Source organism: Salvelinus sp. IW2-2015, linkage group LG4q.2 (assembly GCF_002910315.2).
Source record: "Salvelinus sp. IW2-2015 linkage group LG4q.2, ASM291031v2, whole genome shotgun sequence".
In the NCBI taxonomy this organism is placed as follows: Eukaryota; Metazoa; Chordata; class Actinopteri; order Salmoniformes; family Salmonidae; genus Salvelinus; species Salvelinus sp. IW2-2015.
Window position 1 is genome coordinate 8,222,615 of NC_036843.1, and position 24,970 is coordinate 8,247,584.

Below are 24,970 nucleotides of genomic sequence, written 5' to 3' on the forward strand. Positions count from 1 at the left end.
TTACATTACTGCCATCTACTGTAGAGGAAAAAAATCACAAATCCTTAAATAAACTAGACAGAGCTCAGTATTTTGCTGCCTTTATTTAAAATTAATGAACTTGTATAATACAATTTGGTTGCAAAAATAATGAGCAATAAAGTACATCATGAAACTGCATTTATTAGCTTGTGAAAGGTAACACAGTGACGTATGAAACATTCCAAAAGTACATTTTCAGTAGGASAAAAAGGTAACAAGTGGTCTAACAAACAAATGATGATGCAAATCATGTGTTCAGTTGCAACGTCCCTTATAGAAACAGGCTTACTGTTATTTCCCTAAGCCATACTTTTCTAAAGTAAACATTGTTATAGCTAAGTGTATGGATGGTAGTCAAAGCGCCTATCCTTTTGAGAGTGCACAGTCAGGGTGATGGCCCAAGTCAGCAAAACATACAGTAAACTGAGAGTGCCAGTCCCTGTCAAACACTGCTCTGAGCTGCCCCTGCAGAGCCTGGGTCCCCCAGGGCCAGTTTGGTGTGTGTTGGGAAACCACCAGCCCCACTCCAGCTGTGGTGTTGAAGTAGTCAGCAGACCAGTTAGATGTCCCTGAGGGGCAGAAGGATTTGGAATTCAGGCTGTTCATTACATGTAATGCCTTCATATATACAACTGTGTCTGTTCACAATAAAGTAGCATCATATTAAACTATTTTCTGAAAAGTCTACTGTAGGCCTTGTTGTTAGACCTGTCTAACACTTACCAATATATGCCACTCTATCAGTCACCATGTATTTATTATGGTTTACTCTGGAGTAGGGAATCTCTGACTGGTTCCCTACTGGCACAATGGACAGTTTCTGAAAAAGAGGACAATCTGACATTACAGTACAGAAAAGAAGACAACCACATGGTTGAATAATAATACCAGTATGCTATATGTGTCTTCCTACCACTTGAATGCTGATGTTATGGGCAGGGTAATTCAGGGAGGCTAGAGACTGAAGGAAAGGCAGCATGGTTGGATCAGAATCACGTCCACAGCTGACCAGCAGACGGACCTTAACATTCCGCTCAAAAGCAGCTCTCTTTAATGCATCATCAATGGCCGGCCAGTACCTAAAGGATAAATTAGAGGTTGATTAAATGAATCTAACAATAAAACAAGAAGGCAGAGTTGTAAGTAAAACTCAAGGGCATATTGAAAAATGCTATACGCCTGGTAGGACAGTAGGTTCACCTTTGAGGGTGTATGAAGCGTGTGGTGGGAAAATACTCCATGACTGCCACATCAATGAAGTGCTGCGCCCCTGATATCACTGAGAGGATGGCATTCAGGTCCTGAGTCCGAGATGTCGGGCAGAAAGAGGGAGGAGAACCCTGGGAGAGAGAGGACAGACATGCCATGGGAAGAAGAGGTCTGTGAGGAGTAGAACTGTGATGTGATGGTCATTAGATGAGAAAGAAATCTCCATTCAACCTGTTATGTGTTGGACAATGTGCACGCTCTTTAATTCTCTCAGGTTTTATTCAGATGCTATTGGTTTTATGATCTGGGCCCTTTGAAAGCACAGAATGGGGAAGTGAAACAGAAGAGACTCACTGTAATGTAGATTTCGCTTGAAACATTATCAGCCTTCAGCAGCAAGGGATGCTCTTTGTTGATGGCAGTGTCATATTTGGAGGGCCAAGGGTCTGGGATGGAACTGTTGAGATGACCCATCACCCAGTAGGACTCAAATATCTTTTGGAGGTCTTCAGCCAGACTGGAGCAGTTGTAGATCACCACTCCCAGTTCCTTAACCTAAGATGATAGTGCATTGTTACCTGTCATGACACATGTAGGAGCAAAGCGAGTGGAGTATTCAAAGGTAAGTCTATTATATCATCACTAGACCTTTACCTGTGTAAGAGCCCTCCAATCCATGTTGGCACTTCCTAGGAATATGTGTCTCCTATCAACAATCCAGAACTTGCTGTGGAGTACACCCCCAGTCAAACGCCCAAAGTGCACCTTTCTGACTTGGACTCCTACAGAAAACCAATGAAATTACATTTAAAGATTCAAATACAGTAGGATAATATACAAGGTACATTGGCTTCATCAACAAGTGCATCGATGACGTCGTCGCCACAGTGACCGTACGTACATACCCCAACCAGAGGCCATGGATTACAGGCAACATCCGCACTGAGCTAAAAGGCTAGAGCTGCCGCTTTCAAGGAGTGGGACTATAACCTGGAAGCTTATAAGAATCCCGCTATGCCCTCCATCAAACAGGCAAAGCATGAATACAGGACTAAGATTGAATCGTACTACACTGGCTCCAACGCTCGTCGGATGTGGCAGGGCTTGCAAACCATTACATACTACAAAGGGAAGCACAGCCGAGAGCTGCCCAGTGACACGAGCCTACCAGACAAGCTAAACTACTTCTATGCTCGCTTCGAGGCAAATAACACTGAAACATGCATGAGAGCACCAGCTGTTCCGGACGACTGTGTGATCACGCTCTCCGCAGCCGATGTGAGTAAGACCTTTAAACAGGTCAACATTCACAAGGCCGCAGGGCCAGACGGATTACCAGGACGTGTACTGCGAGCATGCACTGACCAATTGGCAAGTGCCTTCACTGACATTTTCAACCTCTCCCTGTCCGAAATCTGTAATACCAACATGTTTTAAGCAGACCACCATAGTCCCTGTGCCCAAGAACACTAAGGTAACCTGCCTAAATGACTACCGACCCGTAGCACTCACATTTGTAGCCATGAAGTGGTTTGAAAGGCTGGTCATGGCTCACATCAACACCATTATCCCAGAGACCCTAGACCCACTCCAATTTGCATACCGCCCTAACAGATCCACAGATGATGCAATCTCTATTGCACTCCACACTGCCCTTTCCCATCTGGGTAAAAGGAACACCTATGTGAGAATGTTATTCATTAACTACAGCTCAGCGTTCAATACTATAGTGCCCTCAAAGCTCATCAATAAGCTAAGGATCCTGGAACTAAACACCTCCCTCTGAAACTGGATCCTGGACTTACTGACGGGCCGCCCCCAGGTGGTAAGGGAAGGTAACAACACATCCGCCACACTGATCCTCAACACAAGGGCCCCTCAGGGGTGCGTGCTCAGTCCCTTCCTGTACTACCTGTTCACTTATGACTGCACGGCCAGGCACGACTCCAACACCATTACGTTTTCTGATGACACAACAGTGATAGGCCTGATCACCGACAATGACGAGACAGCCTATAGAGAGGAGGTCAGAGACCTGGCCGTGTGGTGCCAGGACAACAATCTCTCCCTCAAAGTGATAAAGGTTAAATAAAATAGACCAAAGGAGATGATTGTGGACTACAGGAAAAGGAGGCCCGAGCACGCCCCCATTCTCATCGACAGGGCTGTAGTGGAGCAGGTTGAAAGCTTCAAGTTCCTTGGTGTCCACATCACCAACAAACTAGCATGGTCCAAGCACACCAAGACAGTCGTGAAGAGGGCATGACAAAACCTATCCCCCCTCAGGAGACTGAAAAGATTTGGCATGGGTCCTCAGATCCTCAAAAGGTTCTACAGCTGCACCATCGAAAGCATCACTGCCTGGTATGGCAACTGCTCGGCCTCCGACCGCAAGGCACTACAGAGGGTAGTGCGTACGGCCCAGTACATCACTGGGGCCAAGCTTCCTGCCATCCAGGATCTCTATACCAGGCGGTGTCAGAGGAAGGCCCTAAAAATTGTCAAAGACTCCAGCCACCCTAGTCATAGACTGTTCTCTCTCTACCACACAGCAAGCAGTACCCGGAGCACCAAGTCTAGGTCCAAGAGGCTTCTAAACAGCTTCTACCCCCAAGCCATAATACTCCTGAACATCTAATCAAATGGCTACCCAGACTATTTGCATTGCCCCCCCCCTCCCTCTTTTTCACTGCTGCTACTCTCTGTTTATTATCTATGCATAGTCACTTTAACTCTACCTGCATGTACATATTACCTCAATTACCTCGATTAACCGGTGCCCCCGCACATTGACTCTGTACCGCTGCCCCCTGTACATAGTCTCGYTATTGTTATTTTAATAACTCTATAACGCTCTTTAATTACTTGTTACTTTTATTTCTTATTCTTTTTCATATTTTTTAAACTGCATTGTTGGTTAGGGGCTTGTAAGTAAGCATTTCACTGTAAAGTCTACACCCGTTGTATTTGGCGCATGTGACTAATAAAATGTGATTTGTTTCCCAACCCTTGTCCTCCAGTTCCCCCAACAGTACACATTTTCATTGTAGCCCTGGACAAATGCATCTCACTCATCGAGGGCATGATGATTTGGGGCGGCAGGTAGCCTAGTGGTTAGAGAATTGGGCCAGTAACCGAAAGGTAGCAGGATTGAATCACCGAGCTGACAAGGTAAAAATCTGTCATTCTGCCCCTGAACAACACAGTTAACCCACTGTTCCCCGGTAGGCCGTCATTGTAAGTAAGAATTTGTTCCTAACCGACTTGCCTAATTAAATAAGGTTAAAAAAAAAGTTTTTTTTTGTTTGCATGTTGAATCAGGTGTGTGTGTCCAGGGTTACAATAAAAATGTCTACTGTAGGGGCTACTGGAGGACCAGGGTTGGTTTAAGGGATGTTTTCAGACCTTTCTGTCTCAGAACTTGTAGATCTGTGGAGTTTGTCAGCATAGAGGGAATACTGGTCACAACCCTCACTGATATGTTTCTGGAAGGCAAAGCTCCAAGCTGCTCCAGTATGTCCTTTCCCTGTTGATGATGACATTAGATAAAGTGCAGGCAAATTTAAAGGGATGAATTTGCATGCAGTGGCTGTTTTAGAACTCACAGGTAAGTCAGTGGAAGAGTTCATATTGATGTCATCACCGGTAAGAGTCCAGTAGAAGGAAGCCACATCGACTTGGTTAGTTGCCATGGACAGGAGATCTCTCCAGGCCTTGTCCACTGGGGTCCCAAAGGTTGCATTGTCGTCATATTTCATATACAGGGGAATGCTCTCCACAAGGATAATTCTGAGGAATTCACAACAGGACCTCTTAATTACTAGTCTTTGGGGATGATTACAAACTGGAAACAAAGCATCCAATTCMCTTGAAAAAAATGGCACTGTTTTACATTGTCAATTGTGTTAAAGCAAAAACGTATACTGTGTACATGAAGATCACCTGCTTTGCTCATCAGAAATGTTATTTTGATCAGTTCTTGTTTCTTGGAAGAGCTTGTCATTTTGGAAATGCTCTTCTTCTGTGCACTTGTCCAATATAGAAAAGGAGAGCAGTGCACCCAAAGCAGTCAAACATCCCACAACCACAGCTATAGACACAAGCCGTTTTGAGCCCTGAGAGCACGGACACACAACCAAGTGTGATGTTATTGAAAAATGAGGACAGAATTATTTTTATTTCAACATGAATATGAATAATAGTTAGAACAGACTTCAGTTGTATCAACAGATAAGATTCTACTGAAAAGTTTGACAAATGCTTGACAAGCAACTCTTACCCTTCGGTTGGGAACATAGCTATCATGTAAAGTCTTGTAAGGAGAAGACATCTCTGGCACTAATGTTCCTGACATCCTGTTGAAATTCAGACCTAAAATGTTATTGATCATCAATATCATTTTAAACATACATTTAAACAGCATTTAACATAAAAAAACGACTTACAGAGTAAAGCAGGTGTTGTCTACTACAAGCGATTTGTTCTTCCTCTAATCCACAGAAACTGATATGAAACTAAGAAGTATGATATTTACTGTACACAGTAACATACATGGTTCCTGTTTTTTCTTTCATTTCTCTTTCTGACAGATCAGGACATACAAATACAATGACTTGTAAAACATGTAAATGTGTTGAGTTCTACAATATTAGGCCTATATCAAACAAGTGACTTTGGAATAAAAAATTATGAAGATGACAGTACACCACATAATTGATTACAAATCAGTTTATTACAAAAAATGGAATCCCATTTTCTAAATTATGCACAAAATTATAACTTTTTCAATAGATGAATTCTGGAAAACATAAATAAAAAATAAAGTGGAAACTTTTTTGTTTAGGGTGCAAGAGCCAAACAACCAAAAAACCAAACTATGGTGACGACTTTGAAGGGATACAAATTGGTTTAACAAAATGGGACTCATAACTTACACCAAGATATTTCTAATTTGACTGGCGCTTTTGATGAAGAACTGCAATGGATAGCACAGAGCCATAGCAATCAAAAGCTCAAAGAGACAGATTTAACTGAGCTCATGGGTGTAAACAAGTACTGTACTTTGTGGTATGAAACAATATATCCCAAAAGGCTTTGTGGCACTGAGGGAAATTGCGGTTACTACTTCATGTACAACTACACAAACTGGTTAGAAAAGAGGAAAGCACTTGTGGACTGCAGTCCTTTAATTTCATTGAACTTTCAGCCTCCTCTCATTCTGGACAGGAGAGCATTTATACAATCTTTAAAAGAATGAACGCAACCCCATTAGTAAAAAAAGAGGGCTTAAAGTGTAGCTTCTCAGCATATAAGGTTGAAGGGTCCTGATGGTATTACAATAGTGCAAAATACTAGATGGAGGTCATCTCCAGATCAAACTTTTAGATACGTACACATATCATAAGACATGTTTATTTAATTTATAATTGCACAGAATTTCTGCTAATTGTCACTCACAATTATAATTAGATTATAACAAAACAATGAACAGCATGTGCATCTTGATTTTGACACTGCACTTAATAGGCCTAATAAACTGGCATCAACAACACAGGAGACCAGGTAGTGTGGTGTGCTTAATGAAGGAGTGTACAGCAATAAAACTGGAGGAAATATCTCCAGAAAGCAAAACTGTCAGAGGGCATTTGAGTCCGTAAAGTGTTCACTTTTACTATAAAAATATAAAGGAGAGCCGCACACTCTAGGAGCTCCGATGCAATAATATTAGAACCAATGTTTCGACAGCCAGGCAGTCTTCATCAGGGTATAATGCCAAACACTGCGGGTCACTAGTTTATATAGTTTGAAAGGACACACACAAAAACTTTTACTAGACGTTTCAACGGTAAACTTCAACGGTAAAATTGAAGCCACGGATCACAATTTAAACCGAGAAAGGGGAATCAAGAAGGGAACAGAAAGTAGACAGCACTGCGATATCGCTGACCACAGTATTGACAGGTGTGCAATCAACTGACAGGTTGACAATCAAACCTATCGGCAATACTAACAAACACTTTCCAAATGGCGCTAGCTGGTAGAAGTCCTGAATGAGTCCTGTGTTTTATTCGGTGTTAAAGCTTAAAATCTCTGGGCTGAGCTATGCAACTACTCACTCCAGACAGTTGGCTGTTGTCAGGTGATTAAACCTAGATGTTCTACCGCACCACTAAGCCCCACTGCACTGCCCACCCAACCATACAGTACATTCCACACAGATGTTCAGTTCTGAGAACAAGGAAACTTCTAATGTCAGACATGAGGCCTAATTGCTACTTTTGACTCTAAAGAATTAAAAAAAGGCACAAAACACATCTGATCATGACATGTTTCTACTGGCAACGTGAGATACCTTGTGAAACAGTGACTCCTAGACCCATTCTTACATTTCATCTCTAAAATGCTTCAGTCTCTTTTAAAAGACTAGACAAATAACATTATTCTCTTAGCTCAAAGCAAGTGTCCAAGTGCCAACTTATAAACTTGTTAATACTATATAAATCATGACAATTAAATACTTGATATACATTCTTCAAGTCTGGTCCATAGAGGTAAAAAGTGGTCAATAGAAAAAGAAAACAGTGGGGAAGTCTTTGATAAACCCAGTCACTGGTTTATCAAGGGATCCTGGAGAACGCCTTTCTACTTATTCATACATTTCACCAAATCAAAGTCAAAATATTCTTTAATTTTCATCGTATTTAATTGCATTAGTAAGAGATACTTAATTAAATAAAACATACTCAAGCGGATTTGAAATATACTGTGCTCTAAGTTCATTGCAGCAACATTTTCCCAATTAATGAAAATCACCGAAACAGGTCAATAAAATGCATATAATCAAGTATGCTTTTGTGAAAGTGAGATTAACTGAGATAAGTATTCAGACCCCTTGACTATTTCCACATTGTTACGTTACAGCCTTATTCTAAAATGTATTAAATTATATTTTTTCTCCTCATCAATCTACACACAATACCTCAAAATGACAAAGCGAAAACTGGTTTTTAGACTTTTGTGCAAATGTATAAAAAAAAAATTAACAGAAATACCTTAAGTACATAAGTATTCAGACCCTTTGCTATGAGACTCGAAATTGAGCTCAGGTGCATCCTGTTTCCATTGATCATCCTTGAGATGTTTCTACAAATTGATTGGAGTCCACCTGTGGTAAATTCAATTGATTGGACATGATTTGGAAAGGTACACACCTGTCTATATAAGGTCCCACAGTTGACAGTGCATTTCTGAGCAAAAAACCAAGCCATGAGGTCGAAGGAATTGTCCGTAGAGCTCAGAGACAGGATTGTGTCAAGGCACAGATCTGGGTATGGGTACCGAATCATTTCTGCAGCATTGAAGGTTCCCAAGAACACAGTGGCCTCCATCATTCTTAAATGGAAGAAGTTTGGAACCACTAAGCCGCCCGGCCAAACTGAGCAATCGGGGGAGAAGGGCCTTGGTCAGGGAGGTGACCAAGAACCCGATGATCACTCTGACAGAGCTCCAGAGTTCCTCTGTGGAGATGGGAGAACCTTCCAGAAGGACAACCATCTCTGCAGCACTCCACCAATCAGACCTTTATGGTAGTGGCCAGACAGAAGCCACTTCTCAGTAAAAGGCCCATGAAGCCTGCTTGGAGTTTGCGAAAAGGCACCTAAAGAATCTCAGGCCATGAGAAACAAGATTCTCTGGTCTGATGAAACCAAGATTGAACTCTTTGGCCTGAATGCAAAGCGTCACGTCTGGAGGAAGCCTGGCACCATCCCTACGGTGAATCATGGTGGTGGCAGAATCATTATGTTGAGGGGATGTTCTTCAGCAGCAGGGACTGGGAGACTAGTCCAGATTGAGGGAATGATGAACAATACAATTGTGCCAAGATTGTAGCGTCCTACCCAAGAAAACTCTAGGCTGTAATCGCTGCCAAAGGTGCTTCAACAAAGTACTGAGTAAAGGGCCTGAATACTTATGTAAATATTATATTTCAGTTCTTAATTTTTAACACATTTGCAGAAATTTCTAAAAACCTGTTTTTGCTTTGTTATTATGAGGTATTGTGTGTAGATTTATGAGGAGGAAAAACTATGTAATACATTTTAGAATAAGGCTGTAACGTAACAAAATGTGGAAAAAGTCAAGGGGCCTGAATACTTTCCGAATGCACTGTATATGGCACAATAATGGCCTTGCCTTAAAGGGGTTTTCTCTCAGCTGAACTAACCAATGCATGGCTTTAGTGTGTCTTGTACAATCCCCTTCTCACACCATGGCAGTTAAATACGCATTTCAGTTCTCTAGTAGTGTACACACAGTGCAGTAGTGTCTTCGTGCAGTGGGGCCACAGTTCTCTCTTGCAGTGCCCATTTCCCCTTCTCAAATCCACTCTCTCAACACCTGGGATTGTGGCGCAGCAGTGAAGAGGAGGCACTGTGTTCCAGAACCTCAGACCACATAGCTCTCTGCCTCTGAGGCCATAGCTGATCTCCTGACACTCTCACTGGACCTGGAGCTGGAAGAGGAGACCCCACCCTCACCCCGCTGGGAACCTAATGATCTCCAGTCTCTCGAAGGGGCCCTGGATGGCCTTACGCTGGCTGAGGAGGGGGAGATAGGAGTGGAGGTTTTGGCTGGCTCAAGGTTCCCACTGGGTTCAATGATGGTGTTGATGACTGGGAGACAGACAAATTTGGCATAAATCAACACATCTGAAATGCTGAGGGAGAAAAGCAAATGACAAACAAAAAAATAATAAAATAAAAAAAGCTTTTAAGTGATGCTTGTTTACATGGAGTATTTACTCAATATTTGTGATGAAGGTGCACTTGCCTTCAAGTTGTCTCTGAACTCTTCTGAGCTCTTTGAGAATAGATGTGATTTCCTGAAATACAGATAGGCATTTTACACTGCCGAGGGAAATAAACAATACAGCAAATCATCGGAAATACCTATAAACACCTGGTCCAAACTTGAKGAAATAACAACCTTGTTTGAGCCTTTCAGGACAGGGATGTCATTTTCAGCATTGATCTTTGCTTCAATCTCCTCCCAAACGTCCTGTTTGTTGTGGAATAGTACCCTGAAAGCACAAAAAAAAAACGAACTCGAGTACAGACAGAGCAACCACGTATAAAATGAGGAATTACTAAACTGAATATCTGATGTCCCATATCTCCCTAAGGATAGACTATCTGCCCAACACAGCATATTCTACTCACTCTCAGTCCATTAACCATGCTGGCAGGCTGTGATCACTCACTTAGTCATGCAGAGCTAACTGCATATCAGAGAGGATTAATACAACTTCTCATCTGGTTCTGGTATGAGCTGTGGGGAGAATGGCCTGACAAAGTATTGTGAACTTTTGCACATGCTTCTTGTCTAGGTATACATTCTTACTTTATTTTCTCAGCTAGTTGCTCTGTGTTTTCTCGAATAGCCAGAGAGATCTGGGACACTGGATTCAGCATAAGGTCATCAACAACAACCTGGAGAGAGAGATGACAGACAAATTCAGTCAGCTCTCCACTTCACAAAGACAAGGCTGATCACCGCTGGGCTAAACAGCAACTTATCAAGAGACAATCTATTTGCTTTTTAAATGTAAATTCTCAAAATGGATTGAAGCGGTATGAACAATGTTATTGTCTAACCTCTTCCTGGTTCCATCCTCTGTGCTTAGAGTTGTGTTCCTGCTCATTCATCATGGTCTGGTCGGGGTCCCCGGCAGCAGGTGAACCAGGGGGAGCTCTCTGGTAGTTCACACCAGCCTCAGGAATAGGATGAACCAACTGCAATATAACAGGAGCCAGACATTAGTTAAGGGTGGTTATGATATGTGCCAATCAYAAGGTAACATATAGAAACAGAGCGATCAAGATGAATCCATGGATACGACCCCATTAATGACAGCGGAATGTTTTGCATTGGCCCCAGATGTGAGAGCAACCAATTTAAATGTTGTTGTGAGAGTGAACTGATAAATCTGCACCTGAGAAGGCTGAGCAGCCTGAGGAGATGGCTGTGCTGTCTGATAGCATGGAGTGAATGGAAACTCTTGGTTTAAAGGTTGAGTATGTCTTCTCCAGCCATTGTAACATGAACCAGTGAAGACAGGTAAGGATATACTTTAATGGGTGCTAAAGAAAATATATAAATTGAAAAGCTCTCCATCAGGCCCATAAGTGTGTGACTTGGCAGTGTGGTTAACATACCTCATCCTGGGTGGTCATGGTAGAGGCAGGTGTGTTGGCCTCCACTCCAGAAGAGCTCTGAGGATCAGTATCACCAGCCACGTCATGGATCTCCCTGGCCAGGATGGCCAGATCTTTAGCCAGGTCCTGACTCAGTCTAGAAGTGGAAAACAGACCAATATAGGGACACCTCAGGCACTCCTCCAAGAGCGAAAAAGTGTTGCAGTTTTGAAGCAAGTTTTCAGAGGTTTTACACATTTTGCCATGGGGCGGAGAGACATTTTTACAATTTTATAAGAAATGTAATGCTGTTCTTTTAATTTTGCCATGGGGCAGAGATATTGTTTTGGGCATTTTTACAGCTAATTTCCTATAATATCCCCACAAAATTGTCATGGGGTGGAGAGAATTCTTTTTCAGTTTTAAAGCCAATTTTCTGTAATTCTATACATTTTGCCATGACTAATGCCATGTTAATTATATCTAAGTGAGAGTGACTAACAAAATSTATGGGGGCTCCCTGGATGTCAGGGTCCCTGAGCACATGCCCTGCGTGCCCGATCAGTATTTGGCCATGATTACTACATGTTTAGATAGCTTGCTAGACTGACTTACCAATCAAATAATTGCTAGCCATCATTGAGTGACTGCTAATGGCTGACATAAAAAGAGAAAAAATGCTGATGCACAACCAAATTTCGAACTCAATGTTGAGACGCCGATTGAGATCCTAAAAATAAATACAAAAAAAGGGTCTGGTGCCCTAAGCGACCACTTATGCCTGGAGCCAGCCCTGGTTGTCCCCCTGCTATCTCAACTCACTTTGCTATCTCAGCACTGTGGGAGGACCAGTTCTGGTAGGCGTCTCCCTCGTGACTCTCCTGGTCCGAGTCTCTTGAGCGGGGTTTGGGGCGCGGGGGGATGAGGGGCTGGGAGCGGGAGGCTGAGGGGGTCTGGGAGCGTTTGTGTTTAGGGGTGATCTGGTTACCAGAGTCATACTCCTCCTCCGAGGTGGAGGTGTAGTCAGAGCCTTTCTGCCGTTGTCTGGAGCCTTGGAGCCATGAATTGGTTTGAACGGTGTTTGTGAGGTTAGGAGGATGAGGAGAAGGAAGGCAGGAAAAGACAAAGACACCATGAAAAGGACACCGCAAAAAAAGTACAAACCCCACATATCCCATAACACCCAAATATACCCCAGAGACCCATACAGAAGGGTTTTGTAGAAGTGCTCATTCAGATGGTAAATGTACTGATGCAAGATCACAACCTAAGTCTTTCTGTATATGTTATTCATTAGGATTTTATTTTATTCAAAAACATTCACAACCTGAAATGAGCACTCAACCCAACAATAGTAATGGCTACTGTAAAAAATAGTAATGCTGTTGAAGACCATAGAAGAAGTCACAAAGTAAAGAGAAATGTAATTGTTATCGCTCAAAGGATAGTGTACGTACAATATTCGACATCTGACCCACAATACTCTCACAACAATTTTCTAGACAGTCGTGTTATGATTGAACGTTATATAATGATTATGAGAACATTGAGCAGATGGTATCCACTTTCACCACAGGTATTCTAGGGGAAATTCCACGGTAAGAGTGATGCTGAGACTGATTTCACCTTAAAAGCTATGTCACACAAAAAACTATAATTGCAGTCAGACAGACCATACAACTCCACAGTAACAGAATGGTGGTTTGTGCTGTCATTCTGTTACCAAACTTTGCATCTGCACTGTTCTTCAACTAAATGTGTTTTTGTAAAATTTTCTGTGGAAATTGTTAAGTCATTGTGCATTGAGCTGTATAGTTTGTTGAACTTTGCAATCATTGGTTTTTGTTTTGCATACATTTTAAAGTGAAAAACCAGCATCTCAGCATAAATCTGTTACCGTGAAATTGCCCCTATAGAAAATATTGCAGGGTTTATATTTAAATTACAAATAGCAATACAGCATAAGTGTTGTTAGTGAAGGTCCTTATTAAAAGCCAAAGGTCAGGGACCTTTAAACCATGGCTCATGAAACCAATCTCCAGAAGAATACAACCTAGGCTTGCCCCCTTGTAACTTGTTAGTTGAACTAATTGTCTCAAACTCACTTAAACCAATTCATCCAGATCATTAATAGGACTGGTCTCCTTTATGCAAACCTACATTGTGATGCTTCCAATCCAGAAGTTGACATGTTTATGTTTCATTACATTTCTGTAACATTTCAAGATTGTCTGGGACATATTTAAACACTTAAAACAGATTTTTCTACCTGTAATGACCACTTTGTCAAAAGACTGTAATGTTATATCATATTTTGCAAAGAGTAGACTGTGTGTGTAACTCACTGGCTGTGCTGCTGGTGTATTTGGCACTGCTGGAGCGGCCGCGGGTGATGGGCTTGCAGGGAGCTCCAGAGGCCCTGCCAAGCACAGGCTTAGAGCTGGGTCCGGCGACAGAGGCCTTACGCCCAGAGCCGCTGTTGGACTCTGTGCTGCGGTTGGAGAAGCCGGTCCTGGGTGCGGAGGACTCTGTATCACTGGGAGTGTGGAAGGAGCTGGTCCTCTTCCGGGGCAGAGCCAGCATGTCCAGCCTGGAGAGCTGCTTCTTACTGTCCTGGGAGGCCTTGGTGGTCCCACTGGCCTCCTGGGAGATCCTGTCCGTCTCTGTGCCCTCGTTGTCGGACGCCTCGCCCAGGCGAGCCCGACGAAGCATGGAGGCTCTAGTAGGCCTTGGGGCATACATGCTGTTGGAGCGGCTCAGGGCCTGGGACACTTTTGAGGACTTAGAAGACTCCTCCTTCTGCAGGGSGGCGGTGTACTTCTTGCGTGCAGTGGGCCGGTAGCCTTCCTGGTCTGAGGAAATGGTATCAGGCCAGTAGGGTAAGCTGGAGCTCTGGGGGTCATCGCTAAGGTCCATGGAGCCATGTTTGCCCACACTGCGTCTCATCCCCAGTCTCCTGCCTGGTTCAGGCTTACTATCTCTGCTATCTTCTCCCTGAGACCGCTGCTTTTCTGACAGGCGATTATGGGCTGACGGCAGGCGACTGGGCTTCTGGGTGAAGGAGCTGGCAGAGGACCTCTCCCTCTGAAGGCCACAGGTGATAGAGGGCTTCTTAGATCTGGTCTTGGGGGCAGTCTGGTTGCTGCGCTGGCTGGCAGTGCTAGCTGAGTCCATGTCAGACTCCCCAGACAGAGTGTCATCTATGGGACAAGGAACTACATCAGTCTGGGCCTGGAGCTTGGCCTCCAGGGCAGCCAGAGCGTCCTCAGTCTCCTTGAGGTAGGAGTGGGTGTCCTGGCTGCAGATACCCTGGAACACCTCAGCAGGGTCTGGGTCATTCAGAGCAGGCTGGCTGGAGATGTGGGGGAGTCTGGTGACCTGTGCAGCATCACTTGGCTGGTCCTTAGTGAAGCTCTCCTGCCTGACCAGACACACTGAGATCTCCTTGGGCTGAGGGCTGACTCTACCCTGGTAGTCCAGCTTGGGAGCTGACGAGTTGGGCTTCACAGTCTTCTGTGAGTCCTGTCCACCCCGTTGTTTGGTCAGGGTGGCTGTGGAGAGCTGTGGTGTATTAGGAGGAGGTGGTAGTTTTCTCTCAGTCCTGGGCGTATTGGGTCTGGATCCCCGCTTCTCAGAGTCGATGTAGAATGATGTAGACTTGGGTGGGAGTCTGGGCCTCTCCTCTTCTCTGCTCTGAGATGAACTCTTGTCTGTCATATCTGGTGTGGGCGTCGTCCTCTGTTCTACGATGGAGCCGTCGTCTGACTTACTGACATCACTCAGGCTGTCTGGGTCTAGGTCGTCCTGTACAGACAGGTTGTGGAGTCCCTCCTGTGGACAGAGGGCTCTGGAGCTCTTCTCTCTGACATCATAGGTAGAGTAAGTGTCCTGATGGACTAGAATGCTGGGAGTTGGAGTCTCATTCGTCTCCACCAACGGTGCCTGAGGCAGAATCCGCCGTGTTCTGGAACTCTGGCCTTCTGATTCCACACTTTTGACGTTGCGACTGAGCATCGCCTGATAGCCGGTCCTCCCACCAACTGAATGGAAACAGAAGGATGCATTTTTTATGAAGTTGATAATCAGGACTATAACTCATTATCATTTCAAATTCTGTGCAAATTCCCATCAGGTGTCTTACCTCCTCCTGACAGCTCAATCTGTGAGGGGATGTCGAAGAGGCCTGAGGCGGGGCCAGAGTCTGTGTAGCTGTCTGCCAGGCTGGCCCAGCGAGACACCCACTTAGAGCCACCAGACACCTGCATGAAGGATCACTTTAGTTATTCATGTCACAACAGCAGTCAGTAAACACAATAACGCTTACAATACAAGGAAAAATAACACATAATCCCGTTCAAGAAAGTATAATTTACGATTTAAAAATCTATTAGGGAATAGACACATTTACGGCTTGGGATGTTAGTGTCATTTTCAGATATAAAAAAATATCCTATGACAGCAAAAACATGCCAGCCGCCACAAAGCCATTCCTATTCCTCAGATTGAAACCAAGGACACCACAAGAGAAAACCAGTTGGTCACATCCAAAACCAGCAGGAAGTAAAGAACTACACCACCAACACCCCCAGAAACCAAAAGAGACTACACAAAATCTGTGAGGGAGATAAGGAGAAACCATGGAGAATCAAGAGACCAAAACATGCAGATTTGTGCTTCCCAGCTTATTGACCCAGTAGATGAATTAATTGACTGATTGATTGTGTTAGCTCTGGGAATCTGTCACCAAACGGAGGCCGGCTGGGGGTTTACCTGCAGCTGATTCTGTCCCTGCCCTGGAGCTGGCCTTAGATCCACAGAGCTACTCTCCCTATGCTCATCCCTGTCCTGAGGCTTAACAGGCTTATATGCTGCTGCTGCAGTGTGGCTGGGCTGCTCTGGCCCCTCAACAACCCCAAACACCTGTCAGAAACAAAGCATGATGTGTGAATGCTGTCGCTCCAGGGCTGGAGGCTGCCAAGTCCTCTACGCTCCTGTGTGACAACCATGGTGGCTTTTGTTAGATAGCATGGCTGTCGGATACTTGACAAGGCAGGTTCTCAGGCTGAAGCTCATGGCATGACAAGGTGTGATATTAAAACAAACTTGGAGAGATAAGACTATTACAGAGAGTAAGGCAAAGAGACTTGCCTGGTCTATCTTGCTGCGTGCCTCCACCACCTCTTCATCCTGGACCTCTGTCTCGATGGTGTAGGTGCCTGCTTCACTCAAGGCATCATCCTCCTCATTCCCCAAGCTTCTGGGGCTTCCAACCTCCAGGCTCTGTGTGGCCTCCAGGCTCCGTGCGGCCTCCAGGGTACGTGCGGCCTCCAGGGTACGTGCGGCCTCCAGGGTACGTGCGGCCTCCAGGGTACGTGCGGCCTCCAGGGTACGTGCGGCCTCCAGGGTACCTGCGGCCTCCAGGGTACCTGCGGCCTCCAGGGTACCTGCGGCCTCCAGGGTACCTGCGGCCTCCAGGGTACCTGCGGCCTCCAGGGTATGGTTGACCAGGGATATTAGAGGGGCTTTCAGGGGCACAGGCTGGTTGACGGTGGAGGTCTGAGTCAGATATGGGACAGGGGGCTGAGGGGGGCTTGGTGGGGTATGGTGGGAGTTGGGCACTGCTGCCATTTCTGTTGGTGGTGGGCTGATGGTAGGAGACACAGGTGAAGTCTTCCTCTCCCAGGTTGTGTTCATGCTCGGTCTAGTCTCCTGTCTAGACTCCCTCAGGAACTCAGCAGTGAAGTCCTGGGCCAGTTTGGACCTGCGGCCCACACTTCTAAAGGGCCTGGGCTGTATGGAGGAAGATTGGGAAGAGAAGCTAGTATTGATCCGATCCTCCATCTTCTCCCGCCTCAGGGAGCCGGCCCTCTGGGGGCCTCCAGGGCCTGGGCCCTTCAGGGGTATGGTATACTGCTGGGTGGGGGTGCTGGGGCCCAACTTCTTCTCCAGCTTGTTCCTAAGGGCCGGGCTGTCGGGCTGGACTGTGTTGTTGGTGAAGGTCTGTGAACGCTTCTTGCGTGGATTGTCATCAAAGAACTCGATGACGAAGGCCTGCTGGGGGTCTTCTTTGCCATGGCTCTGAGGAGGGGAGTGAGTCTCTGGAGGGGAGCTGGACAGAAGCTCCTCTGAGTCAGGGGGTGTGAAGGGTCTAGGGGGCCACAGATGGGTTGATAGAGTCGTGTGAGGCCCCATCGGTGGCTTTGACTGGATAACCTGCTTCCCGTTCACAACAGAATCCTCAGAGTTGCCCCGAGTCCCATCCTCATGGTGATGGCCTGACAATAAATACAGAAACATGTTAGCTTGAAAGCTCTGACAGTAACAGTGGATAGTAACAGTGGATTCAGTGTATAAATCATTGAGTCACTCACCTGTGGAAGCATTGTTGTAGATGGGCAGGTCACTGTTGGTGCTGAAAATGTCCTCTGTCCGAGACCACCTCTGCAYCATGCGCACGTCGCTTTGGTCCAGCCAATCAGCCACCTTGCTCTCTGCTGACATCACCTCAGTGGGTGCGGTGACCGCCTCCTTACTCAGGAGCTTGCGTTGCTGGCGGAAGGAGAACTTGGTCACATGGTCTTTGATCTTGATTTTGCCCGGCATGCAGTCATCAAACTCGATGGTGAAGGAGGCGTGGCTCTGCACCACAGGGGGTGTGGGGGTGGGGGCTGGGGGGAGAACAGGGACAGCAGGGGGGTCAGTGTCCTTAGTGGGAACCTCCTGGAGCTCCCGCTGCTGGAACTCCTTGGTGGGGATCTCAAAGTAGCTGGGCTCCCTGTGGTGCGAGTAGATGGACCTGGCCTGGCTGTCTGACAGGGAGCCGTTGGCCTCCTGTTTGTAGCTCTCTTTAGTATTCTCTGTAGGGGCAGACACAGGGGACAATATAGATCAATACTATATAGACCAATACTGTAAACTAGTGATTTTGGGGGGGTGGGGAAATCGATAAAGTTACATATCGCAATATTATTTTGGATGATATTATATCGATATATTTGATATCATTAGCGTTAGCTAGCGCTTGTGGGCGCCAAAACTCACTTTTATTTCCCTGACTGATCAAAACTATTTTTTATCATGCTCTCTCGTCTCTCTGCAGCAGACATCTAGTGAGCAATATTTTTGGAACATCAAATCGCAATATCGAATCACAATACACAGAATTGTGAGAATCATGAGAAACGCAGTACATATCATAACGGCACCTAAGTATCATGATAATAACGTATTGTGAGGTCCCTGGCAATTCCCAGCCCGACTGTAAACTGCAGGCACAAAGGACATGCAGTATGAGGTGGTTAAGGGAAGGAAACACAGTCACTACTCTAATGAAATACTCAAAGGAAAACAAATCACAGAAAAACTCAGTCTGCCAAGTATTCCCTATAAATCTGCAGCCACAAATAATAAGGTGGCTTGACTAAGTAAACAAACAAAAACATCAGCCAATTAATGGGTGCCAGGCCAGCTGGCCGTGAAGAAATGCCACTGTGGGAGCATGGAGTCCAAAGGAGAGTGGTAATCTGTTCCAGCCAGGCTGGGCAGCATGACGCTAACAGTCACCCTCCCTCCTCTCTCCTCCACCCTGTCCCCTGGTCTTACAAGGGTAATCCATCACGAGGCACTGCCCGCTGGCCTGGGATGGCCCTGGACCAACCTGGCTCAGTGTGACACTGGCAGCTCCTGGTCACCAGTAGGCACTACAGAGCTAAACACCATCTATCTCTCAATGGATGTATTGAAAACTTTTGGTGTGATGCATAACGAAGTAATATGCTTGCCACTCTAATCAAATACAATGGCTGTAACCTTTATGAGTTAGCACAGCTAATAACAATATTGAAGTGCCAGGCCTCTTTCAGAGTGACATGCTCACTCTCACATATCAGGAGAAACAAATGAACTGATAGTATACTAATAGTAGAGAAGTGTTTGTTCCAGACCTGCCGGGGCCTCGTCTGGCCGCTGTCCTTCACCGTGTTCAGCATCATCCTCCCCCCACCACGACGGCTGCCCATACAGAGGAGTAGGTCTGGACACTGGAGCCTCGCTGGCCACTAACAGACACACACACGAGCAGATACATGGACAGAGAGAGAACAGAGTGAGTATAGCAGCAACTGCCTTAATTTAGCTGGACTATAATAAATACAAAAACTGAATGATGTAATAGTCACATGGCAGAATGATTGCAAACCCTATAATGTCTGGGTTTGAAGTGAAGCTGTACATTGAAACATTACAAATAAGCGTAGCACAAACAGTCGCAATGGATAATATTAAGCATTTTGTCCTACTAAAATGTTTCATCAATTTAATAACTTTGATAAGAATCAGCCATTGACAAAGCAGGTAGAGGGGCCTGGAGTTATAAATGAGGTCACGTGATACACAATCCTCCTCGGAGGAGGAGAATGAGACTGGACATGGTAATCCTAATCTTCACTAAAGGGAGGAGATGCAGAATTATAACAAATATGAAGCTTTTCAAACAACACTGGTTAACGATGACTCATCTCTCCAGAGCAGAACATTGAGACAAATTGATAACCTTCCATCTACAGTATATGGTCATACAGTACTTGCTGCTGTCCTGCTTGAATGCATTATCATGGTTGATCCATGTAGTGGTGGTCCCTAGATTCTAAAAGGCCACTTCTATAGACGCCAAAATACAGGTTGGTTCCATGCGTGTTTCCATATATGAGATGAGGTGTTGCTGACGCAGTTCAATTATATTTATTGCTTATAAATATTAATTGATTGTCACACAGATTCCAGGTTGGTAAGTGGTTTATAATTCAGTAACAAATAAACCAAAATATATTCTTTACATTTTCTTTCTTTTATATAAAATTGCACTAACAAACCATATGAATCTGTTTTTATCCATCCCCTACATCTGACCAATAAGGGCACTAGGGCAGATTTCCTGTCACCCTCATTAATGTGATGACATCTAACAGCTGGCTGGCAAGCCCAGGACACTAGCCTATATGGCATAAATCAGATTATCCACATGCCTGGTGTCTGTGAAAACTAAACAGACACATTAGGGCTCTCTCACACTGGCCTAAATAAACCAAAGCACTACAACTCCAAAGTGCTGTTGCCCAGGACACACAATAAGACATCAACAGAGAGAGGGAAGGAAACAGAAGGGCATGTCACTAATTCCATGTGGCTTACCCAATGCTTCATTTCTAGCTACACAGGATGGATGACACAGCCTAAAATGGTTTGTGGACTCTCTCTAGTGCTGCACTGAGTCATTTTAAGCTTTTCTATGTTGGTGTGTATCAGGAATGATGAAGCCACTAATGAAAGACATGAAAATAAACTTTAAATCCAGAGCTCTTCTCAGGCAGTGGAAACCATAAGGATACATTTCCACATTATGTTCTACATTGAACAAAAATAAAAACCAACATCCAACAATTTCAAAGATTTTACTGAGTTACAGTTCATAAAAGGAAATCAGTCAATTTAAATAATCTATAGATTTCACATGACTGGGAATACAGACTTCCATTGGTTGGTCACAGACACCTTAAAAAAAAAGTGGGGTGTGGATCAGAAAACCAGTCAGTATCTGGTGTTACCACCATTTGCCTCATGCAGCGCAACATCTTCGCAAACATGCTCAATGGGTGACATGTCTGGTGAGTACGCAGGCCATGGAAAACTGGGACATTTTTAGCTTCCAGGAATTGTGTACAGATCCTTGTGACATGGAGCTGTGCATTATCATGCTGAAACATGATGTGATGGCGGGGGATAAATGGCACGACAATGGCCCTCAGGATCTCATCACGGTATCTCTGTGCATTCAAATTGCCATCAATAAAATGCACTTGTTTGTTGTCCGTAGCTTATGCTTGCCTATACCATAACCCCATGGGGCACTCTGTTCACAACGTTGACATCAGCAAACCGCTCAACCCCACACAAATGCCATACGCTGTCTGCCATCTGCCCGATAAAGTTGAAACCGGGATTAATCTGTGAAGAGCACACTTCTCCAGCGTGCCAGTGGCCATCGAAGGTGAGCATTTGCACACTGAATTCGATTACAACGCCGATCTGGAGTCAAGACCCTGGTGAGGACGACGGGCACGCAGATGAGCTTCCCTGAGACGGTTTCTGAGAGTTTGTTCAGAAATTCTTTAGTTGCGCAAACCCACAGTTTCATCAGTTGTCCGGGTGGCTGGTCTCAGATGAGCCCAAACGTGAAGAAGCCAGACGAGGAGGTCCTGGGCTGGTGTGATTACACGTGGTCTGCGGTTGAGGCTGGTTGGACGTACTGCCAAATTCTCTAAAACAACATTGAAGGCAGCTTAAGGTAGATAATGACCATTAAATTCTCTGGCAACTGCTCTGGTGGATATTCCTGCAGTCATCATGCCAATTGCACACTCCCTCAAAACTTGAGACCTCTGTGGCATTGTGTTGTATGACAAAACTTCACATTTTAGAGCTGCCTTTCACTGTCCTCTGCACAAGGTGCACCTGTGTAATGATCATGCTGTTTATAATCAGATTTTTAGATTATTTTAGCGAAGGAGAAATTCTCACTAACAGGGATGTAAACAAAACTGTGCACAAAATGCTTTTTGTGCGTATGGAACATTTCTGGGATGTTTTATTTCAGCTCATGAAACACTGGGCCAAAACTTGACATGTTGCGTTTATATTTTTGTTCAATATATATTAAAAAGTACATGGCCTGTCAGGGTAGACTACAGTAGTCCAGACAAGGTCACCTCAGAGAGCCAGCAGGCTTTAGAGACAGCAGGAGGAGAAGACTACCTCCACAGTCCACACCCTGTAAGGCTTCAGGAAAAACAGACATCTCTGAGCCTCACAGTATGGAGTAACTGGACTGTCAACAGGGTGTGGCCTGTAGGTACCGGGACACTGGTCACCTCACCAGTCCAGCTGCTTCATCAGGAGGAAATAAAGAGTCAGTCAGCAGCTACATTACCCCATCACATACAGGCAGAGTGGGATGAAGGCTGAATGTAAACATTTAAACTAAGTGTAAATGGCTGGAAGTCTGGCGTGTCATAACCTTCTGACTGTCAGTAGTTAAAACCACTAGTGATGGTCCATCCTTGCATTCCACTGCTGGATAATGGGTCTGTATGAGCTGGATTACAGAGTGGGATCAGCTGGGTTAAAGGGTTTACTCTACTGTCATACAACATGGTTGATCAACTTACAGTCATGGGAGCTATGACATCCAGTTTTAAAGATTGTGGAGCGAGACAGCAGTACTGCTTATGAAGAGTTACAGTATATGATCAATCCAAGTATGCTTGGCTGGCTTACACAGCCACCTGACATACCCAAATTCCAAATCCAATATTCAAGTCATCAAGGCTATGTACAGGTATGATGAGAATTCAAGAGAAAACATCAAGCGATCGTGCAAAAAAATGTGCCCCAATCGTTTGGAATAAAGAGCTCTTTTCTCAAGTAGAGTTCATGTCTGCATCTTGTAAATGGAAACTATCTGAGAGTAGTGTGGAAATTGCTCAGCCAACAGCAGTCGTGTGTGTTCTGAAACTCATTCAAAATGCAGTGCCTGAAACTTCGATTCCCCTGTGTTATTTAGATGTTTAGCAATTTGCCAGATGTACTGACTGTGTGTGTGAACAATGAACAACTCTACAAGATTTGAAAATGAAGATAAAAAATAAGATATCACTCATTGGAATCAGACAGTACATCCCTCAGTGATTTAGGAACATAACTGCCCTGAAAATCATATTAAAGTTGAGCCCGACCAATATGTTTTCTCGGGTCCGATTCTTGGGAGACAAAAATGACTGATACCGACATATCTGACTAGTGTTTTACAGCGGGGAAATAAAAAAAAAAGTTATTTTCCCACACTGAATTCTCATGAATTTCCATCCAAAAGAGCATTTGTCCTATAACTATGCTTCAAATGCTGATTTCATACATTGTGGCAATAATGACATCATGACAATGGTTGCAAGTGTTCAGATAAGCAAGTGTTCAAATAAGCATGAAATACCCTTTTTTCATCCTATTTATTGAATATTAGTTGAATTCTCGTCCGATACTAGGGCTGTAACGGTGAAAGTATTACCACCACATCGGCGGTCAGGAATCATGACCACAGACAAATTCCACGTGACCGTTTAGTCACGGTAACTAGGCTTCTCCAAGCTCTGATGCTGCCGATGGTCATTCTTAGCCTACCAAACTTGCTAACTGCCTGGTACTCAGCACTCTATTGGCCCTCTAATCCCTCTGACATCAATGCAAAAAAAAAATCTAAATTCAAATCAAAACACTTCATGAGAGCCAATGAGCTCATGTTGCGCAACATTTCTATAGGCTCTGCAATTGCGTGAGAAAACAAAGTTTTGATAGGTCCTCCACTTTTTTAAATAAATGCTATCATCTTTCTATAGGCTTGGCCTACTATATTTATTTCTGAATTTTCTTAATATTAAGCACATTGCTTTGCAACAGGAGTATAGCCTACCTGGCTGGCATGAAAATGAACCACGGGAAACGCGTTCTCCATTCGCTATTTAAGTGCATAGATGACATGCATTTATTTTCCCCATGCCCCTGAGTGCATGATAATGGTCCATTCTAAATCAAAACTTATTTCACACATATTATTTAGTATAGGTAAAGACCACATTAAATTAAGAATAGTCTGATGGGTGATAATATTAGCCTATCACTTGTGAATGATGTATCATCACTTGTGAATGATGCCCAGTGCGTGCAGCAAGGAAAGAAAAAGCGCATGCCTTTTTATTTGTGCGCAACTTTTCAGTCGCACACCTCACGTAGCCTAGCCCATAGGCCTATATGTTTTGACTAAAGTGGCCAAATAACTTAAAATTAAGCATATTAATCCGCTTTACAACCGGTGAAGAGCCTTACTGGCATACATAGGCGGTGCATGAGGACCCTGCTGACGTGAGTAACTACAGGCCCATTAGTATACTACCTGTGGTGTCGAAGGTTGTTGAAGTGTGTAGCAGAACAACTGATTGCCCACCTCAACAACAGCCCCTTCACATTACACTCCATGCAGTTTGGCTTCAGAGCGAAACACTCCACAGAAACGGCCAACTGCTTTTTTCTGGAAAATGTGAAAGGCCAAGATGGACAAAGGGGGCGTTGTTGGGGCTGTATTTCTGGACCTAAGGAAGGCTCTTGATACTGTTAACCATGAGATTCTCATCACAAAATTGTCCAAGTTCAACTTTTCCCCCGATGCCTTGAGATGGATGAAATCATACCTTGAAGGCAGAACTCAGTGTGTCAGAGTGAGCAATGAGCTGTCGCCCACTCTTAGCTATGATGTGGGCGTGCCCCAAGGGTCAATACTGGGGCCCCTCCTGTTCAGCCTGTACATTAATGATCTGCCTTCTGTCTGTACYRGGTCTGAAGTTSAAATGTATKYAGATGATACAGTGATATATGTGTATGCAAAGAGCAAACAACAAGCTGCACAAGAACTCACTACTGTAATGGTCCAGGTTACAAAGTGG

At 44.5% G+C, this 24,970-nt stretch overlaps 2 protein-coding genes across 3 annotated transcripts in view; both read right to left on the reverse strand.

The window, feature by feature from the left end:
* Positions 1 to 64: 64 nt before the first annotated feature.
* LOC111963226 (5'-3' exonuclease PLD4) lies at positions 65 to 5,773 on the reverse strand. Of its 2 annotated transcripts, none has more exons than XM_023986529.2 (11): positions 5,676 to 5,773; positions 5,510 to 5,585; positions 5,173 to 5,345; positions 4,836 to 5,019; positions 4,636 to 4,756; positions 1,885 to 2,012; positions 1,585 to 1,785; positions 1,222 to 1,361; positions 935 to 1,100; positions 745 to 841; positions 65 to 590 (listed from the first exon to the last, which is right to left on the reverse strand). In XM_023986529.2, the coding sequence occupies exons 2-11, from the start codon at positions 5,582 to 5,584 to the stop codon at positions 385 to 387; spliced, it is 1,491 nt and encodes a 496-aa protein (XP_023842297.1). In that variant the 5' UTR covers position 5,585; positions 5,676 to 5,773; the 3' UTR covers positions 65 to 384. The 2 variants fall into 2 exon arrangements, with proteins under 2 accessions (XP_023842297.1, XP_023842298.1); XM_023986530.1 differs by having other exon boundaries at positions 5,510 to 5,601; positions 5,676 to 5,733.
* A 170-nt stretch (positions 5,774 to 5,943) lies between these two features.
* The window catches only part of LOC111963227 (centrosomal protein of 170 kDa protein B), a 43,807-nt gene continuing 24,780 nt past the window's right edge, over positions 5,944 to 24,970 (reverse strand). Inside the window, exons 7-19 of the mRNA XM_023986531.2 lie at positions 19,367 to 19,480; positions 17,795 to 18,280; positions 16,572 to 17,698; positions 16,194 to 16,343; positions 15,565 to 15,682; positions 13,769 to 15,463; positions 12,246 to 12,474; positions 11,445 to 11,580; positions 10,884 to 11,021; positions 10,630 to 10,718; positions 10,216 to 10,309; positions 10,060 to 10,111; positions 5,944 to 9,902 (exon numbers count right to left, since the gene is read on the reverse strand). Of these exons, the coding sequence (XP_023842299.1) occupies positions 9,676 to 9,902; positions 10,060 to 10,111; positions 10,216 to 10,309; positions 10,630 to 10,718; positions 10,884 to 11,021; positions 11,445 to 11,580; positions 12,246 to 12,474; positions 13,769 to 15,463; positions 15,565 to 15,682; positions 16,194 to 16,343; positions 16,572 to 17,698; positions 17,795 to 18,280; positions 19,367 to 19,480 (4,655 nt within the window). The 3' untranslated portion in view covers positions 5,944 to 9,675. The remainder of the gene's footprint in view (positions 9,903 to 10,059; positions 10,112 to 10,215; positions 10,310 to 10,629; positions 10,719 to 10,883; positions 11,022 to 11,444; positions 11,581 to 12,245; positions 12,475 to 13,768; positions 15,464 to 15,564; positions 15,683 to 16,193; positions 16,344 to 16,571; positions 17,699 to 17,794; positions 18,281 to 19,366; positions 19,481 to 24,970) is intronic.

Coding starts and splice junctions, on each gene's coding strand:
- LOC111963226 (XM_023986529.2), bottom strand. CDS start 5,584: ATGTCAGGAACATTAGTGCCAGAGATGTCTTCTCCTTACAAGACTTTA. Junction 4,757..4,835: donor ACTCTTCCACTGACTTACCT/GTGAGTTCTAAA, acceptor CATCATCAACAG/GGAAAGGACATACTGGAGCA. Junction 1,362..1,584: donor CAAGCGAAATCTACATTACA/GTGAGTCTCTTC, acceptor TCTCTCTCCCAG/GGTTCTCCTCCCTCTTTCTG.